The sequence below is a fragment of the Artemia sp. Qi Xiang Cuo genome, chromosome 15 (genome assembly GCF_049724085.1).
Source record: "Artemia sp. Qi Xiang Cuo chromosome 15, ASM4972408v1, whole genome shotgun sequence".
NCBI lineage: Eukaryota > Metazoa > Arthropoda > Branchiopoda > Anostraca > Artemiidae > Artemia > Artemia sp. Qi Xiang Cuo.
In genome coordinates this window covers 52899255-52920173 of record NC_142808.1, presented here as the reverse complement: position 1 = coordinate 52920173, position 20919 = coordinate 52899255, and the positions used below count along the sequence as shown (strand labels likewise).

General features: G+C 36.3%; 2 protein-coding genes across 4 annotated transcripts in view; one reads left to right on the top strand and one right to left on the bottom strand.

Moving 5' to 3' along the window:
• The window catches only part of LOC148943845 (heat shock protein 105 kDa-like), a 221648-nt gene that overhangs the window by 105168 nt on the left and 95561 nt on the right, over positions 1–20919 (top strand). The gene's annotated exons all lie outside the window — the stretch shown is intronic.
• LOC148943846 (heat shock 70 kDa protein 4-like) overlaps positions 9532–20919 on the bottom strand; it is a 31691-nt gene continuing 20303 nt past the window's right edge. The window contains exons 4-5 of the mRNA XM_089101399.1: positions 19087–19374; positions 9532–11588 (exon numbers count right to left, since the gene is read on the bottom strand). Of these exons, the coding sequence (XP_088957525.1) occupies positions 11436–11588; positions 19087–19374 (441 nt within the window). The 3' untranslated portion in view covers positions 9532–11435. The remainder of the gene's footprint in view (positions 11589–19086; positions 19375–20919) is intronic.

The following is a 20919-nucleotide window of genomic DNA, read 5'->3' as shown; positions in this document are numbered from 1 at the left end:
TTTTTTGAAGTTTCTACAAAAACGCTTTCTATAAAAAACCTTATATGCTTCCAGGGCATAACTTACAACCCTTGCCCTAAGGGTTGTGGGAGACTTTCCTCCTCAAAAACATAATTTCTATCTGGAAATCAAATACGCTGAACAAAATATATATCTTAAAATTTTGATTGGATGTGTTTCCGGAAATGGTGGGCGTGGAAGAGGTGTTAGTCACCTTCCAATTACTTTTGACTAAAAGGGCACAGGCCACTCCCATTTCTAATTGAATTAGCACTTTTCGAAGTTTCTACGACCACTTCTTCGATACGAAGTGCCTGCTCTAAAGAAAAAAATTAATAAATAATGCATTGTGAAAACATCGTTCTTTTATGCCCCTAGGGCATAACTTAAAACCCTTACCCTGAGGGTTGAGATGGAGTGTCCTCATCAAAAACATATTTTTTATCTGGAAATCAACTACGCAGAACAAAATGGCTAGCTTAAAATTTTGATTGAGTGTATTTGCGGAAATGATGGGCGTGGGGGGGGGGGCGGGATAGTTGCCCTTAACCACCTTCGACTATTAAAAAGAGTACTAGCAACTCCAATTTCCAATTGAATGAGCCCTTTTCAAAGTTTCTACAACAACTCCTTCGACACGAAATGCCCTGGTATGGAAAATAAATAAATAATACATTGTGCCAACATCGTTCTTTACTTAGGCAGCACGATCGCGCTGCCTATGATTGATACAACAACTTTTTATTCGAACCTTATGTGCCCCCAGAGCATAACTTACAACCATTGCACTGCGGGCTCTGAAGGGGTTATCATCCTATAAGACCTAATTTCCAGAACTTTGAACTACGTTGAACAAAATAGATATCTCAAAATTTTCATTGGAAGTGTTTGGGAAAATGGTGGGCGTAAGAGGGGCGTTAGTTGCTATGCAATCACTTTCAACTATTAAAAAGGGCACTAGCCCTTTCAAATCCCAATTGAATGAGTAATTTTGAATTTTCTACGACAACGCTTTCAATAAAAACTTTATATGCCCACAGGGCAAAACTTACAACCCTTGCACTAAGGGCTCTGAGGGGGTTATCATACTAAAAGACCTAATTTCCAGAACTTTCAACTACGCTGAACAAAATGGATGTCTCAAATTTTGATTTTATGTGTTTGGGAAAATGGTTGGCGTGAGAGGGGCGTTAGTCACTGTCTAATCACTTGCAACTATTAAAAAAGGCACTAGCCCTTTCAATTTCCAATTGAATGAGCCGTTTTGAAGTTTCTACGCCAACACTTTCAATAAAAAATTTATATACCCCCAGGGCATAACTTACAACCCTTGCTCTGACGGCTGTGGGGAATGGGTTGTCATCCTTAAAGACCTAATTTCCAAAACTTTCCAAACCATTCAACTACGTTGAATAAAATGGTTATCTAAAAATTTTGATTGGATGTGTTTTGGGAAAAGATGGACGTGAGAGGGGGGTTAGTTGCCCTCAAATCACTTACGACTATTAAAAAGAGTATTAGCCCTTTGAATTTCCAATCGAATGAGCCCTTTTTCAAGTTTCTACGACAAAGATTTCAATAAAAACCTTATATGCCCCCAGGGCATAAGTTATAACCCTTGCCCTGAAGACTGTGGGGGAAGTGTCTGGCTCAAAGGTATAATTTCCTGAACTTCGAACGTCATGGGACAAATTGGCTATCTGAAAATCTTTATTGGACGTGTTTGGGAAATTGTGGGCGTGGAAGGGGTGTTAGTTGCCTTTCAATCACTTTCGACTATTAAAATGGGCACTAGCCATTTCAATTTCCAATCGACTTAGCCCTTTTTGAAGGGCACAGCTTACAACCCTTGCCCCGAGGGTTGCTGGGGATTATCCTCCTCAAAAACATATTTTCTATCTGGAAAACAACTACGCTGAACAAAAGGGCTATCTCAAAATTTTCATTGGACACGTTTGGGGGAATGATGGGCATGGGGGGGGGGCTAGTTGCCCTCCAATCTTTTTTTACTATTAAAAGAGCACTAGCCCTTTGAATTCCCAATCGAATGAGCCTTTTTTGAAGTTTCTACGACAACGCCTTTTTAAAAACCTTATATGCCCCCAGGGCATAACTTACAACCCTTGCCTTGAAAGCTGTGGGGGGATGTCCTTAAAACATAACTGTTATCTGGAAATCAACTACGCTGAACAAAATGGATATCTCAAAACTTTGATGGGATGTGTCGGGAATTGGTGGGCGGGTATGGGGTGTTAGTTGACTTCCAATCCCTTTCGAATATTAAAAAAGGCATAAGCCACTCCAATTTCCAATTGAATGAGCCCTACAAAGTGCCCTGCTCTAAAGGAAAAAAAAAATAAAACATTGTGCCACCACCGTTCTTATATGCCCTCAGGGCATAACTTAAAATCCTTGCCCCAAGGGTTCTGGGGGCGTGTCTTACTCAAAAACATATTTTCTATCTGGAAATCAACTACTCAGAACAAAATGGCTATCTCAAAATTTTGATTGGATGTGTGTGGGGGAATGATGGGTGTGGGGGGGGGGGCTAGTTGCCCTCCCATCACTTTCGACTATGAGAAAGGGCACTAGCCACTCCAATTTCCAATCGAATGAGCCCTTTTCGAAGTTTCTACGACAACTCCTTCGATACGAAGTGCCCGGGTATGGAGAAAAAAAAATACATTGTGCCAACATCGTTCTTTACTTAGGCAGCGGCATTGCGCTTATGATACCTAAAAGCCCATTCAACAACCCATTAGCACATTCAATTCAAACAACGTATTAACCCATTCAAACAACAGATTTTTTCCATGGATATCTAAAAGCCCATTCAACAACACGTCAGAACATTAAATTCAAACAGCCAATTAACCCATTCAAACAACAGATTTTATTTTCACAACCCTCGGTACTTTAACAGTAACCAATAAGGCGATGGTGAAGTGGTACTTGAAAGTTTATATTAAAGTTAAATCATCAATACAGGAAAGAAACAATACAAAAATCAAAGTGTTGCCCCGCAACCAAATTATCCTATTTTTGTGGGAAGATTCAAGCCCAACTCAACCACCTAATCTTAATATAAAGTGGTACTTGAAAGCTTATATTTAACTAAAATCATCGTAAAAGAGAAAAAAATAACACGAAAATCAAAGTGTTATCCCTACTACTAAATTATCCCGTTTCTGTGTAAAGATTCAAGCCCAAGTCAATCACCGAATTTTACTATGAACCGATACTTGAAAGTTTATATTAAACTAAAGTTACCGAAACAGGAAAAAATAACAACACAAAAATCAAAGTGTTGCCCCCGCAACCAAAAATAATTTCGCCTTAAACGTAACACCTAAAATGTCAACTAATTTCTGAAGGTTCCTTTGTGTATTAAATAAAAAAAAGCTTTTTTAACTGAAAGTAAGGAGCGACATTAAAACTTAAAACGAACAGAAATTATTCCGTATATGAAAGGGGTTGTCCCCTCAGTAATTCAACGAGTATTTACCTTGCGATCTCACGATTGCGGTAAATTTCCAAAGCCGAGTAGAAAGTTGAAGCCTTTCTTCAGCCTTCGATTGGAGAAAGACTTTCTACAGGCATCTTTCAACTGCCTGGATAAAATTTCCAAAACATCTAACAAACTGCCTGAAAACTTTTCATTTTCAAATGTTCTATTTTGTATATCCGCCCATGAAACCCACTTGTTTAATTTTTCTTAAATCTTCGCAATCCACTCCAATTACCAAAGTTGACTTCGTCTTCAATAAAATAAAAGCTATTGGCGCCATCTAAGCTTTCCTAGCAAAATCATAAAGCTGTCTATGGTTTTACAAATTCAAGCCTTGTTTTCATAGGAAATTCATAATCGTAATGAATTGTGTATAAAAATATAAACATAACTGGTATTTCAGGAGGGAGTCAAAACTGTCATTAACACAAATTCACGATTCCTTGTTTAACGATACGAACTTTGGCTACGAGCTACGAATACGTTTAGCAGTAATAAAATGTGGCTCCCGCGTCGATATATTTTGCCCCTCCGACTCTGTAGCCGGTGTAATTTTTAACCTTCTCGACGGAGGGGTTACGTCCTCCTAAAACCACGAAAGGCACCAAAACGTATCGTCCTCTGTTCTGTACTTCGTAAAGTACCACACTGATCACCTTATTGAAAATGCTTTGTAAAGTTCTGATAATCTGTTTCTACATTTATTACGTTTTATTGTATTCTATTTTCTTGTCACGTGACGTCCGCTGCTATCTTTATTGTATTATGAAGATAGAGAGTACTTATTTATTTTTATTTTTTGTCCAAAAAAAGACCCGTGCAGCCATTTAAACATTTGCCTCTCAATTACTTGGACTATCTGTCTTTGTTTTTTCTTTTTACAATTGATTGACTTGATTTTCAATTCAAAATCAACGGGCGCGGGTAAAACAGGCAAGTGAAACAGAAATATACGAACTTTTCGACACACCTCGATCTTGGGGGAGGGGGCAGGAGAACAATCTTCTCTCTATCGTTCTTACCTCTTATACACGGATATCGGTAGTATGATTAAGCAAAAAAAGACGAAATTTTATCGATCAACTTCGCACGGATTGGACAATGTTTTTTTGTTTTTTTTTTATTTGGTATTTATTTTTCCATTTATAAAAATTTTGGACACACCTTGACCTTGGAAGGGGGGGGGGGAGAACAATCTTCTCTCCATCGTATGTACTTCTTATACCCGGATATAAGTAGTATGATTAAGCCAAAAAAAACGGCATTTTATCAATCAACTTCGTACGGATTGGACAATATTTATTTTGTTATTTATAAAAATTTTGGTACATCTATAAATTAAACTAGTTTCTTGTCAAATACATGAGAAAATCGTTCCGCAAACCCAACTATTTTCAATAAGTCTATTATAACACAGTTTAGTGAAAAAAATAATGGCCTTAAGAACTTCTAAGCGGAATATAAGCGACAAATTATTAAGGAAAATATCTTCACTGACAGATGGTTTATTTTTTACTATTATCATTTTAATGAATTAACATAAAGGTAATCTAGTCCATCCCAAAGAAAAACGGATTATTTTCCAACAGTACTCTGGCAGCCTGTGCTTTAATTTCGCTGGTTCTACGGCTGTCACGCATATGGCTATGACGTATATCTACGGCTGTGACGTATATGGTTATGACGTATATCTACTGCTGTGACGTATATATTGTCCATCTGATCATCCTCTTTTTGCATTTTAATCGGTCTCCAGCTAGTTGTTTTAAAAGACAGTGTGCTGCTCTAGATCATTTTTCCTCCAGTGTCGCCTCAAAAAGCGTTCGGTGCTGCTCAAAAATCATTTTTCTATGGTTCTATGGCTTAAAAATGTGCTTTAATTTCAATGGTCTTCGCCTGTTTTGGATTTTAATCAATTGCGTTAGTTTATCTCTAGCGAAATTCTTCTAGGAAAAAAAGCGCTGCTCTAAATCATTTTTCATTCAGTGCTGCATCAAAAAATAATTCAGTGCTGCTCAAAAACCATTTTCCTATGGTTCTATGGCTGAAAAATGTGTTTTAGTTTCATTAGTCTTCGTCTGTTTTGGATTTTAATTAATGGCGTTCGTTTATCTCTCGCAAAATTCATCTAAGAAGAAATGCCACTCTAAATCGTTTTTCATTCAGTGCCACATCAAAAAATAATTCAGTGAATCTAAAAAATTTTTATCCTTTAGTTCTATGCCTTAAAAGTCCTTTAATTGCATTGGACTACGCCTGTGACCTCTACATTTTCCTTTTCTTGTCTCTGCTTTATCCTCTTTTACATTTTTATTAATCGCGTTAGTTTATCCCAAGCAAAATTCACTAAGAAAAAAGTGCCGCTCTAAATCGTTGTCCGTTCAGTACCGCATCAAAAATCATTGGCTTAAAAGTTTGTTTTAATTTCATTGGTTTATGTCTGTGACGTTTTCTCGCAAGCCACTCCTATTATTCCTTAAGCAGTTGCTAGAAAGGGAAGCTACATAAAGCCTACCTTTTAAAATAAAAGGTAGTTTCTTACTATACCTGATAGAGCTTATATTTCAAAAGTTGTGTCAATTGGGGGGAGGTGCATGTGCCACCTAGGTTCCCCCTTTCCGTATAAATTTTGAAAATGACCTTTTCATCAGTATTTACGTTGAAAAAGGTCTTTTTTGGGGTATTTTTATAGGAAAAATGACAAGTTTGCCCCCTAGATTTAAAAACCACACCCCCTTACCCCACCTAAATTTCCGTAAATTAACACCACTGAACTTCACTGAAACTACCATTAAGTTAAATTTAAACAAGACATACCTTTTAGAGTAAAGGCCGTCTTTTTAAAACCTAGATGGTCCTCTCGTCTCCCTGTTTCGTAAAATTTCAAAGCAGTAGAAAAATGAACATGTCATTCAGTATTTTTAAATCATTCAGTATGTTTTTCATCAGTATAAATACTGATAAAGCTTCAGTTCAATCCTCCTCCTCTCAACATACTCAGAAAGTTTCACCTTAGTATTTTAAACCGTTCTTGAGATATTGCTCATACACGCTTTTGATAACATGCATACACACAGTGTTTTGATTTACTTCAACAAGTTTCATCTGTGTAACCTGAGACTACTTAGCAGAGGTAGTAGAAGTAGTACTAGCATTGGTGGTGTTAGCAGCAATACAAATATTATGCACATGTACCCCTCAATATACACTGAAAGCTTCCACTAGAGTATTGTAACCCTTTCCTGAGATATTCCTAATAGGCTCTATTGGTGACCTGCACACAATGGGTTTTGCTTTAGTTCAATGTCCTCCTTGAGACTTAATGAAAGTTTCAACCTTGTAACCTAGGAATTAGTAAAAGCAGTAGTACCACAGCTATCCCTAGAAATACGCCACGCCTGTGACACTGATAAACTGCATGAACACAATTTCTTGGGATTTTAGCATAACGCCCTCCTTAAAATTTCCTTAAAATTCCGCAAGAATACCCTTGCACTTAGAAGCAGTAAAAGTAATAGCAGGGGTCGGCCACGACGAGGTGCACGAAAAGTGACTTTAGTTACTTGAGGACATCAAAAAAGTGACAAAAAGTGACTAATCAGAAGCCATCAGAGCATAGTCAGATGGATTACAAGGATTAAAATTATTACCATAAGATCATCACAGGCCTATGAGAGCCCGAGAAGTTACGGACAGAAAGGCTGAAATCCTTATTTTTTTTTATTCAAGTGATTTTATTTACTTATACAAACGATAACTTCGGTAAATGTACGTTTTCGATTACGGCACTAGGAACGAAAACTGATTTATTGAATAACAAGCGTCCGCCACGACTAGGTATAAGCAACCACTGGATATTATGTCATCACTTCTTTGACTTTTTCGAAAGGCGATCAATTAGTTTGGATTTTCTCTTCAGAGCAAGTACTTCAATTGATTCAGCATCATCTACCCTTTCCCTTTCTTTGGAGCGAGCTTTAAATGCTGCTTCCAGCATACTTTGAGCAAGACCAATGTTCAGGAAGTCCTTCTCTTCCACAGCTTTCTTCAACCGTTCCCCTGCCTCTCTCAGAAGGGTATCGCCTATTTCCTTCTGCTTAACCATCTCTTTTTTTTTCGTACAATGTCTGACTCTATGGCCGCTATTTTTTGCTTTTCCGCACTGGTTGAAATCGTCAGAACGAGTTGGCCATCCCGTGAAAAAGTGGCAAATAGCGATGATCATATCAGAGCACTCCTCCCCGAGTTCTTGCAGCCCTTTCAGGAATGCATTATGCACTGCATGAATATTGCAGGTTCCCATATTCAATAGGCCTTTTGAATACCTTTTTCTCTTTTCTGAGTCTATGATGGGCCACACTTTCTTTTTGACACTGGGCCATCACTTGCAAGCATCAGCCATCTCTCAAATGAAAGTTCTGCATCTTCAATACTCTGCAGGATTTTCTGGACCTTCACTGGTTGCATGTCCCATATAATATGTCCGAAAATGCCAACTAGCCACTTGTTTCCGCTCTTTTGACCAGTATCAAACTCTTATTTGGAGCTCCTCTACAGCACCATTGTTCGTTGTTTCATCATATTCCAGCACAAAGTCAGATTTCTGGATGTCTTCAACAAAAATTCCTCAAAAGTACGGATAAATAGCCTCCGTCAACAAGCATGTCATTTTTTTAGCATTTAACGACAAGCCTTCTGGTACAGCATCAGGGAACATTGTTCAGAACACCTCGGCAATATGATCACACGAAGCTGCAGCAAAAGAATAATACTCTTTAAAAGCCAAACTATCTCCGCCCTTGACGCTGCATCTCGCTCGCGGAGCATTTCCAGATTCTTTTATGGTACGCTATCGTCACTCTGTGAGTTTGGGTGGCATCCGGTTGGAGCTAATGCAGCTGGTTTAACAAAACAGAAGCTTTCTTTTTGTGATCTTGTGCACCTGCATGTTGAAGAAGGGACTGGAACCCTTTCTGGCAGCTGAGTGTTTTTTTGCAAACTTTACAATAGAACGAGCTGTCACTCCCTTTTGTGCACCACTCTTTCAATTTATGCCCAGCACCATCTTCCCTACTGAGCCAGCTCTCCAAAAATTTTGTCTTGCCCATTATTGGTATAAGAACTGGTATAAGAATGGGTTTTAGGATAGAATTCGAAAACATATAAAGCTAATACAAATACAAACTGACAAAACCAATGAAAACACGAATTTAATCTTACATTTTGACGTCCTCAGACCTGTGGGCATACATGCCTTTTGCAGGAAATGGTCTAAAGTCAAAGAAACTGGCTAACACTAAAAACATACAGAAGGAATCTCGGCCGAACTGTCAATTTGCTAAGCAGCCAGGCAAGAAAGGATGCTAAGTAAACCAAGGGCCTGAAAAGAACCATAGGCAGTTATGGTACGGTAGAACTAATTCAATCTATCATCTTATCTGCAAAAACCTAGATCTTAACACACACACCTACTAACCACGTTTATTACAGCCATATACATTGTGCGTCTTGAAATACAGTCCAAACTATCAAAAAAAGACTTACCTTTTTTATGAATTTTACCTTTTTTATAGTTGAATGAAGACATTCAACTATAACAAACTGTTTAACCAAAAACAATTAGGTCCGAAACGTCAAAAAAAGCGACTTTAGTAACAAAATGACAGAAATAGTGACAAAAAGTGACGGGTCCCAAAAAAAGTGACAAAAAGTGACTGCGGCCGACCCTGTAATAGTAGTAGTAGTGTCAGGAGTAAAAGTAATAGTATCAGCATTTAGAGTGCATTTTTCGTAAATGATTCATAAAAATTAATCCTACATGATTGGTTCCATTGTCTGAAATTCTAAGCCAATAAAATCCTTTTTGAGTCACAAGAAGTTGTATAAATAGTTCCACAGTTAATTTGTGATTCCTGCTTTCCTTCTTTTTTTTAATTGAATTAGCTATCCCTAGAAATTTCTAGGGAGAGCTAATTTTCAAGAAATTCTAACAAAGTTTCCTAGAAATTCTAATAGACAAAAAATAGTGCTGCTCAAAAATCTCTAAATTTATTCAAGTAACTTGAAATTTACAAAGTGAAGAAACAAGCAATTATCTTCCAATTAGTGCCCATTTTAGATTTCAACGTGCATAACGGATATAAGCTAATGAACGACAGAAGAGATGCACCTTATATTTTACCAAGAGGGAGGGTTGGTCAGGCGTTTGCACAAAGGGAGGGGGGGGGATATGGTGGCCCTTCCGCCATAAAGTCTCAAGTCTCTTAGTATTTTCTTTAGCTTCCGTACACTTCCTCTATCTTTTCAAGTCCCACTAAAATATTTTCCATTGAGGCCTGTGGTTACTGTTGATAAGTTTCAGATTAAAATGTTTGCAAGTGCGTTGACCTTGAATTCTGAACCCAAACATCGAGAATCGAAAAATTCAGAACTAAAAATTGTAACACTTTTAGTGTGCTAAAAATACTGATTACAATTAGGATAAAGCTAAAACACTTAACACCCCCTTTCAAAAAAAACTATTTTCTCAAATTTTCAGAACGATGAAAGGAAAAGCTAAAATATTTTAAAAATTTCCAAACTAGTAAACCTTATTCCCCTAGAAAACTAATAATAGGAATAAATGGGGTTTAGGTATGTAACGAGGAAATTTCTTGGGGCAGGGAAGGGGTGAAAATATTTCAAAGGGGAGGGGGTTAAATAATAAAAAACAAATTTTATTTGATAATTTTAATAAATATTGCCTAGAAATTAAAGAGATTAGGATAACAAGGAAATAGGGTCCTGAGTCTTGAGACATCCCTCTGCGTGCATCCCTGATGAGGTTGACCATTGAAGATCACTAAAAAAACACAAAGTTTTTATCAAACAACTTTTAACCACGCCCTTTTTCCTCATAGTAAATTTTTAGGTGCATATTTTTGTAGCATAACATGTTATGATTATGTATGTTATAGGCCAAGTAATTAATTTGTCATTAGATTAATACCCTTGCAATATAGACAAAAAAATCGAAATGCTATCATAACCTGAACAACACTGGGCATTATACACAATGCCCGAGACAAGTTGGGCAAAATGACTATTAATATACATTCAATAAATCTACCAACTCAATTGCCCTGTTCGCACGGACCAGGCCTAGGATAGGTAATCACATTTCGGGAATGGCCAAATTCCGGACAAGGGTAAAAACTCGTGTATCGAGTCACCGATACATTACTTGTGGGTATCACTGTTTGTGATTTTGTACCGGGTTTATCTAGATTGTCGATCCGCCAATACAATACTGCTGAGTATCAATGTTTGTAGCTTTGTATCGAGTGTCAGGGAATACTATGTTAAGTCGAGAGTCATCCATAAATTGTAAGCATTTTTAAATTAAAAATTATGTCATTAAAGGGGATATTAAAGACTATAGCAGTAAGGAGTGGTCAATTTAGGGTAAGTTGACGCGCCAACTTTACCTAATTTAATCCAAACCGAGCTAAGGCTAGTTGCACCTAACCTGATATAAGGATCCTTTTCAATTGTCATTTGGCTATGTTATTAAGCATAAGTAGGCACGTCAAATTAATATAATTTAGTTACCTATTTTCAATAAAGACTAATTTTAAACTAGTTTCCCATCCCTTTTCTTTATTTTGCTATATCGAGTTAAATTAAATAAAACAAAGTATTGTGCGAGAAGCGAATACCTACCCTAATACTGATGACACAATTAATAACTTGGGCTATAACAAATATACTAAAGCGGAATGTTTAGTCTAAATCCCAAAGTGACTTTTAAGAAAACAGAAACATCTAATTGCTCATTAATCCATACAAAAGGATACACCAGAGGACATTAGCATCATCATTTATGATACTAGAGATTAACTTCAAGAGAACAATACTTGTATAAATAAATTCTATCAAAAAATAGTATCTAGTCTACTTCCATTTTTCCGGCCTGTGGGGCTTCTTCGGCATTTTGCTGTGGTTCTGTTCCAGATGGTGCTGGTGGCTCTTGAGGTGTTGTTTCTACTTTGGGCTTGGGCTTCGGTTTATTCATAATTGGGTTCAATAGGGAGTAGAAATTCTGCAAAAAAATAAGAGGAATATAAAAACATAAAAAAAATATTCAACATAATGATTGCACATAAAATGTTTTTTTTAAAGCTTTCTTGATTGTTTATAAGATAAATTTGGATTTCAGCTCAAAACAGGTAATCAATGGCTCGAATTGTATTCTACTTATGGAAAAATATAATATGTATTTTATTTAAATAATTAACTAATATATTAGATTTGTTATTGAATCCCATAAAAATATATTTTAAATCTTAGAACACCCTTTTATAAGATTACAAAATAAAATATATAGGGTTTATTAAGCATAACTTTAGGAAATTTGTTGGATTTGCGTTTACATTCATTAGAAATGAAAAGTTTTGAGATGAAATGGAAGAGAAGTTTTTTTTTTAGCTCCCTCTCTCACCCCAATTTCAAGATTGTTATTCACTTTCGTTATCCCTCCAGGTTATTCCAGGTTATTCTCAAGCTTAAAAGCCGAGATTTATAGGGCATTCCTGTTTAATTTAAAAAATAATAATAATGACTGGCCTTTAGGCCTCAAGGACAGTTACTTGTTCTAGAATAATAAGGAAAATCACTTTTTCACATAGGGAGCAGTTAAGTGACTCCTTTTCTTGGTCATAACTGGTGGGGCACTGAAAAACTAATTAAAAAAATCCTGAAATGGCTTAAAATCATACCCAAATCATTGGAACTGTGTTCTCAACACCTCGAGTCAAAGAAAAGTGAACCCAAACCAAATTGAGGGACGCTTTGAGTGAACCACAAGCCAAATTGAAGAGGGGTTTTTACATACTGCTACAAATACGACTACTAACAGCCCAGTGCGCCACTATGCTATCTGGGCCCAAGATAGACAAGTACGCTCCTCCTTCACACCAACCTATTCAAAGCTTAAATCCCCCCCCCCATGAATTATCAACTTCCTATCATAACCTCCCCCCCCCTTCGTTTCATTCCGCCGAGATGGATGGCCGAAAAGCACAATCTTGGGCAATCTGTCATTCGTCATTAATATGTCATATTTTTTATTATTTGGTTTCTATTATTTACAAATATAAATATCTGAAATTGTCATGGCGTTAAGAAGAGCATCCCACCAGTGGAGATCAGAGACTAGTAACGGAACTCATTCTAGATTACATCATTCAATGTTTCCCAGCCCTGGTAACTGAGTTTCTAAATCTCCTAATACGTCTAGTTCGGTACGACGTATTGGTTCGTATTCAGTACATATTAGCACGTATTCAGTACGCATTAGTTTGTCTAGTTCAGTACGACGAATCAGTTCGTATTCAGTACGTATTAGCTCGCCTAGTTCAGTACGACGTATTAGTTCGCATTCAGCACGTATTCAGTTCGTATTCAGTACGCATTAGTTCGTCTAGTTCAGTACGAAATCATACTCCAAATTAAGGAAGATTTCTTCCCTATGCATATTGTTTCTTATGTCATTTTGTACTGAGCTTACAAGCGTATGAGGGAGATCCAAATAAGATTTTAAATCAAAATATTCTATTTTGATTTAATAAGTGTTACTAAATATCCTTCAACAGTATAATTAGTATTCTTAATGTTCTGTATTGCTTTATTGTGGCATTTGATTAATATTTATTAGCATAAGTAAGGTTTTTATTAGCGTTAGTATAGATATTATAAAAACTAGTATGGGTATTTGCTAGGCTATCAGTTTCACATGTATAAATTCTTCGACTAATAATTATATAAATAATAATTATACAAATTATATAAATAAATTGAGACACGAATTGGAAAGTTTACAAGAGTTGGACATTCAACAGTATAGTTTAAACTAGGTTTAGTTAAATTTAACAATATCTAATAATTTAAATTTAAAAAAGTTTCATTAAGTTTAGTCCTACTGATTAAAGGGTACGAGCTTGCGAAAAATTGCCTGTTTTTCGAAAAAAGGGTAAACATCCCCTTAGAAAATTAAAATCTTAATGAAAATCACACCATCAGATTCAGCGTGACAGAAAACCCTACTGTAGTGATTTCAAGGCTCCTATCTGCAAAAATGTAGAATTTTATATTTTTTGCCAGAAGAAAGACAAAAACAATTATATAAATTACATAAATAAATTGAGACACGCCCTGTTTCGTGAATCACATGAAAAAAGTCGAATAGAGAAACACCACGCCCAAAATTAAATTTTAAATTAAACCATGGTGAGTTTTTAGACGACAAATAATAGAACAGTTCGACACCAAGGTGGCGCTAAAATGACTTTCAAAACCGTTAAATGGATTGGTTATCTTTACAGCTGTACGTGAATCAAGTAACTAAGGTCCCATATAGAAACTTAGAAAGTATGGAATTGAAAAACACTGACTAGCTTTTCTCTTTCTTTTTTTCTTTTTCCTTTATAGTTAATCAGGAGCTTACATAACACTCATCTGAAAGAAAGTATTGATAAGAAAAAGCGTCTAAGACAAACAGAAATCCTTGTGAAGAATAAACGAAGCGCAAAGCGAGCAGATTTTGAAAAGAATAATCATAAGATTATTGCAGATATTAGATACTGCTACGGGTAAATAAATGAAACAAAATATGAATTAAAATGAATGGATCAAGTCAAGCTCAAAGAAAAGAAATTATCAATAACAGGGGTAGGGCTACTACCCCCTAATCCTTCTAAAGACAAGAGCGTCATTTATGCTGTTCTGGAGGTGGTCTGTATTTCAAACAGTGCGATAAATTATTCATAACAGCAGCAACAACAACAAAATAATAGAGAGCACTTTTTCTTACTAAGTAATTTAAAATCTAGTACATACTGTTTTAGTCGATACTGCATAAATAATAGTGGAGCTTTTTTCTTTGTTTTAAGTAAGACTTGAAACTTAAAATCATAGGTCCCTGACCAAGTGGGCGCCAATGTGGAAGAAAATTCTTAGTTTGGGGACGGATACCCCCTTAAATCCTAAGAAGTTTTGTAGTGAACAATTTCGAAACATTTAGATTCGAAGCGTCGACCTATGGACTGCCACTGACAATATACATGTCTTTTGAAATACTTAACTTCTAACTTAACGTCACATATGTTATGAAATACTTAACCTCACATGTGTTTGAAATACTTAACGTCTTAACTTCTAACTTAACCTCACATGTGTTTTGAAATACTTAACCTCTAACTTAACCTCATATGTGTTTTTGAAATACTTAACCTCTACTTAACCTCTAACTTAATCTCATATGTGTTTTGAAATACTTAACCTCTAATTTAGCCTCTTAACCTCTAACAATGTCACATGTGTTTTGAATTACTTAACGTCTTAACCACTAACTTCACCTCACATGTGTTTTGAAATACTTAACCTCTTAACCTCTAGTTTAACCTCACATGAGTTTTGAAATACTTAACCTCTAACTTAACCTCACGTGTGTTTTAAAATACTTAACCTTTTAACCTCTGAATCAAGTGTCTCTCTGTTCTGGGTTATCACAACCGTAGCTAATTTATTAGTAAACCAAAAAAGCACATCCTTCGCAACAAAACACAAACCTTCATATGGGGCTGTATACTGAAGCGGTGAAAGAGAATAGATTTAATTTCCCAGCTTAAAAATTTTCTTCCCAGCTCAAGAGTCGGCTATCAATTATTTTAACTAACAAACAAAACCCAGAGGAGATTTCCATTACTTATCCAGGGACTTAGGGGCTAACCCAGGATAAATTCTACTTGATATTTATTGCGTTCACAGGAACATCCTATGAAGCCTTTCTCTTGATTAAATGGGGAAAAAAACCGGAGCAACATTAGAATTTAAAACGAACAGAAACTATTACGGATATGAGAAGGGTTACACCCCCTCAATACCCCACCCTTCACGATAAAGTTTTTAGTACTTTTAAAAAAGGTTCTGATTCTGATTAAACGACTCTTGTGTTTCAAGAGTCACTCTTAAAGAATTGCGACAAGAGGTCGAATTTTAGCGCAAAGAGCGGGGTATTAAGGAGAGAGCAACCCTCCTCATAATCGTAATAATTTCTGTGTTTTTTTAATCTCAATGTTGCGCCACTTTCTGTCGAAAAACTTGCTTTTTCATTTAATATCTCATCGTTCTTTAAATAATGCCGGGAAATCCAGCTTCCCCTCCATAGAAAATCCCTTCCCTCAAAAACATTCCTCCTTGGAAAGATTCTCCCCCGTAACCTCCTTCAAAAAAAGGATTTGTGTATTTCCCAAAAGCCAAATACTATGGCAAAGGCAACGCAATAGCGTTGCCTATAGTAAAGGCCACACGACTCCAATGTTTTATTTATTTAATTTTTTTCCCTAGGGGCACTTCACATGAAAGGGATAGTCATATTAACTTCAGAGGGGGCTCATTCGATTGGAAATCGGAAGTTCTAGAGCCCTTTTTAAGAGTTAAAAGTGATGGGAGGGCAACAAGCCTCCTCTCCACGCCCCTTTTCCCCAAAATATATCCGATAAAAATTTTTAGATAGCCATTTTTTTAAAAATAGTTCAAAGATAGTATAACAAAAACTCCAGGGTCGACACCCCCCCCCCTCCCGGGGCCCGGGGGTAAGTGTTGTAAGTTATTCCCTGGGGAATATATGGTTCTTATAGAAGGGATGCACGTATAAACTTCAGAGAGGGCTCATTTGATTGGAAATTTAGAAGTTCTAGCTCATTTTTTGAAGGTCAAAAGAGATCAGAGGGCAACTAGCCCTGACCCCCACACCCTTTTTCTCCAAACCCATCCGATAAAATTTTTCAGATAGCCATTTTGTTAAAAATAGTTCAAACATCATATAATAAAAACTTCGGGGTCGAAACAAACCCCTGGGGCCCGAAAGCAAGTGTTTTAAGTTATGCTCCAGGGGCATAAAGTTTTTTATGCAAGGGGAGGTCGTATAAACTTCAGAGGTGGCTCATCTGACTGAAAAATGAAAATAGTAGTTACCTTTTTATGAGTCAAAAGAGATCGGAGGGCATTAACCCCCCCCCCCCCCACATACACACAAACCCTCTTTTCCCTAAATGCATCCGATAAAGATTTTGAGATTCCCAGTTTGCTTGAAATAGTCTAACGATCAGATAAACAACTTCTGGATAAACGTAACCCCCCCCCCCAAGAGCCCGGGGGAAGGGTTGTAACTTATGCCCTGGGTGCATATAAAGTTTTTAAGGAAGAATTGGTCGTAAAAGCCTCGGACGGGACTCAAATGATTAAAAATTGAAAGTTCCAATTCCTTTTTTTAAAGTCAAAAGTGATCCAATAGCAAATAGCCCCCCTCTCCGCCAACTCTTTTTCCCCCAAATGCGTCCGATCGAATTTTTTATATAGCCATTTTGTTCAAATAGACCAAGATCATATAAAAAAGACTCCAGGGATAACACAGCCCACCAGAACCTGGGGGAAAGTATTGTAAAATATGCCCCAAGGGGATATAAGATTTTTATGGAAGGGGTGGTAGTATAAATTTCGGAGGAGGCTCGTTCGATACTCAATCGGATTTTATTGCCCTTTTTAAGAGTCAAAAAAGATCGGAGGGCAACTAGCCCCCCCCCCAAGGCCCCCTTTCCCCAAATGCATCAGATCAAAATTTTGACATAGCGATTGTTTCAAAATAGATTAAAGAACAAGTACCAAAAACTGAGGGGTCAACAACCCCCCCAGAGCATGGGAGAAGTGTTGCAAGTTATGCAGCGGGGGAAAATAAGGTTTTATGTAAGGGGTGATCGTATGAACATCAGAGGTGGCTCATTTGATTGGAAATTGAAATTTCTATTTACTTTTTAAGATTCGTCAAAAGATATTGGCAGGCACATACCCCCCCCCCCCTGTTTCCCCAAATGCATCCGATCAAAAATATGAGATAGCCATTTTGTTTGAAACATTACGACGATCAGATGACTAAACTTCGGGGTCAACATAACACCCACCCACCCCCCTGAAACCCGAGGAAGAGTTGTAACTTGAGGGTAATAAGCCCTCTACTTTTCAAAGAAACGTAAAGGCAATATTAAACTTCAGATCAGCAGATACAAATAAATATTAAGAATTAAAACTCATAAGGACTAGCAAGGATAAACGAAACCCAAAACACGACAAGTACTAATATAAATAAATAAGTCAATCTTAAACGAGTAAAGCTTAAATTGAATATGCAAATAAAGCTTAAAACGAACAAAATATTTAGCTATTGAAGCATAAATGAAACCCAAAACGAACAGAAATTAAATAAACAATCACAGCAAACAAACATACAGTATGTCATAGTGTAAAGGAATAGATAAATCTTAAAACGCGTAAAACTTAAATTGAATATGCAAATCAAGCTTGAAACGAACAAAAATCATTGCAAACAAGAGTTTAGGTATCGCCCCCTTCTCTCACTGCAAAACTCTAAAACCTACTGCGCTAATTTTTGAACCTTGTCCCAAAATCAGAAAATGTTCTTAACTGCAAAGCGGTAATAAAGTATAATTATAATAATAATTGTCGGTAGATAACTGTATATATAATATATAATAACCGTAGGCTATATAATAACAATAATAACTGTAGTTTAATAATAATCTACAGGTATAATTAAAACTGTAGTCCAATATAATCGACATTCCTCAAAAGACCGATTACCACAAGTTTGTATCTCTTGCTTGGTGATTTTCGCATAATATAGGCAGCGGCGTCCACTGAGGGGGGAGGGGATACAGTGGGAATTATTGCCCCCTCTAGATATTGAAAAATATACTTTTCTTTATTTTCATTTAAAAAAAGCATTTTTGGTCTTTTTAAAGAAAAAATTGAAAAAAAAGCCCCAACCCCTCCCAGAATTTTGAAAAGAACATATCCCCCCCCCCCGCATTTTCTGTGAATCGGTGCTACTGAATATAGGCGATTCTACCGTACTTTTCATCATCTTGATAGTATCAATCTTATGTCTCCAGAGACGTACTAAAATCGGAGGGGGGGGGCAGTCGAAAAGAGGATGCAGAAGGTTTTTCTGGGGGTTGGACCATAGCTAGAAAAAGATTTATTTCTGGTCCATCATTTTTCAGTTTTCCCTTGATAGCTTTGGAAGGGGGGACTAAGCATGGGAAAGAAGGAATTCCACCCACTGGACGTACACTGGATGGACACTGATGTAGCATACACTCCTACAATCTCTTAAACTTTTGGACAGATGCCAAGTTACGTTTGTTACGCATTGCATAAATAGATATTACATGCAAATTCAATATGTATGCCTGAGTGAATAATTTGCACTGGTGGGAAACACCATTTTTTGGACTTTTCAGACTTGGTAATTCAGAAATTTTTCACAGATAAATCTTTTTGATAACCCAAAGACCACAAAAATAATGTTTCATTGAAAGTCACCCTCGCTGCATTCATTAATTATATTTTTATTAAAATAAATCAGAGGGCGCAGTTAATAAATGAAAAACATAAATTAATAATCAATTAATTAATAAAATAAATAAAAAATCAATAAAACAAATATTAAAAAAAACACATGCCTGTGTTTCAGCTGTAAAGACGCTACTCCTAAGGTCGGCGGGAACATCATCAGTTTTGGCTAATCTGGTGACAGCGCCAATTTTGTGGTCCAGCCAACCCTGATTTTCTTGGAGGGCTTTTTCAACTTTCTGTATTTCAGCCGCATCTATATGGCTATATTTGTCATCGCCACTGGCAAAACTGTCGACAAATTTCCGTCCCTTTTGTAGGCCAGCACAAAATTCTTCAATTACCTTTGGACGCAACTCAGATTCACGCTTGCGATCTTTGGGAGGGTCTCCAAGTTTCTAAAATCAAGTAAAGAATAAAAATAAAATTGACTTTTTTTGGAATTACCAAAACTGAATAAATTACCCCCAAAAAATTGTGAAAAGTAAATTTTTGACAAAATAAATTAGATCTTATTCAACAATTAATTTAACAGCAAATTTAAAATATAAAAGACAAATACATCATTATTTTCCCCCTGTAAGGATGCAAGGCCGGGAATACGAAGAGACAGAACAAAATAAGGGCCCCCCTCCAAAAATAACACTAAAAGTAAGGAAATGACAAAAAAACACCAACCACTGAATACCCCCCAGGAAACCAAGCCAAATCAAAATGCTATGCTCAATAAACAATACGAACATACATTTTTCCATCTTGGATCAGAGACAACAACTATACAGACAAATAAAATAATCCGGAAATCCAAAAAAAAAAGAAATCCCCCTCCCCTCCAAAAGAAACACTACAAGTAAGGAAATGAGGAACAACCACCCACCAGTGAGAACCCCCTGGAAACCAATCCAAAGCAAAATGCTATGCTCAATAAACAATACGAACATACATTTTTCCATCTTGGATCAGAGACAGCAACTATACAGACACAAAAAAAAATCCAGAAATCAATTTATTTAAAGGCACCAAAGGAGTAACCAGAATCACACCAGAAACAAGAAACGTAAACACACCGTAAACCAGAAATGCAATCAAAATGTACGTAATTCAATTTCTGATATCGTATTCCACCACTCTCCTCCAAAAGGTATCATCGAGAGGTACCTGATTATTATGAAGTTATTGTGAAACCGATGGACTTTTCAACGATGAGAAAAAGGTTGGAAGATCATCAATATCGAACTTTATCTGATTTGTCAACTGATTTTCATTTAATAGTTGATAATTGCATGCTTTATAATGATGATAATTCACCTTACTTTAAAATTGCCCATAATCTTAAAGAACATGGCACAATATTGATAAGACAAGCAAAAAGAGAACTTTACCCCGATAAAGAGGCTGGAAAATTGCCAAAAGAAGTTGGAAAATCTCCAAAAGAAATTGGAAAATCCCCAATGATACGCCAAACAGTTCACCAAAGAATTTAGATCATGGCAAAATGAAAGAAATTGATTTTATATTGAACAAAAATGATGATATCAGAAAATGATGAAAATCAGAAAATGATGATATCAGAAAATGATGAAAATCAGAAAATGATGATATCAGAAAATGATGATATCAGAAAAATGATGAGACAGAAAGAATATCGGAATTGATGGACGCTCGGGATAAAGTGCAAGGGATTAAACAGGACATGGCAAGAAATAAGAGGCTAAAACTTATTAGGTATTAGATGTTCTTAGATTAGCTTATTAGGTATTAGTTGTAGTTAATGTTATACCTCAGTCAAATGAGGATAAGTTGCAAGAGATTAAAGTTGGGAAAGAAGCAAAGAGGCTAACCTCATTTATTATGTCTAATTTTATTTTTTAGTATTTATATTTAATTATTTAAATTATTAAAAGCTATTTAACTCTTTAATTATTGAATTAAATGATTTAATT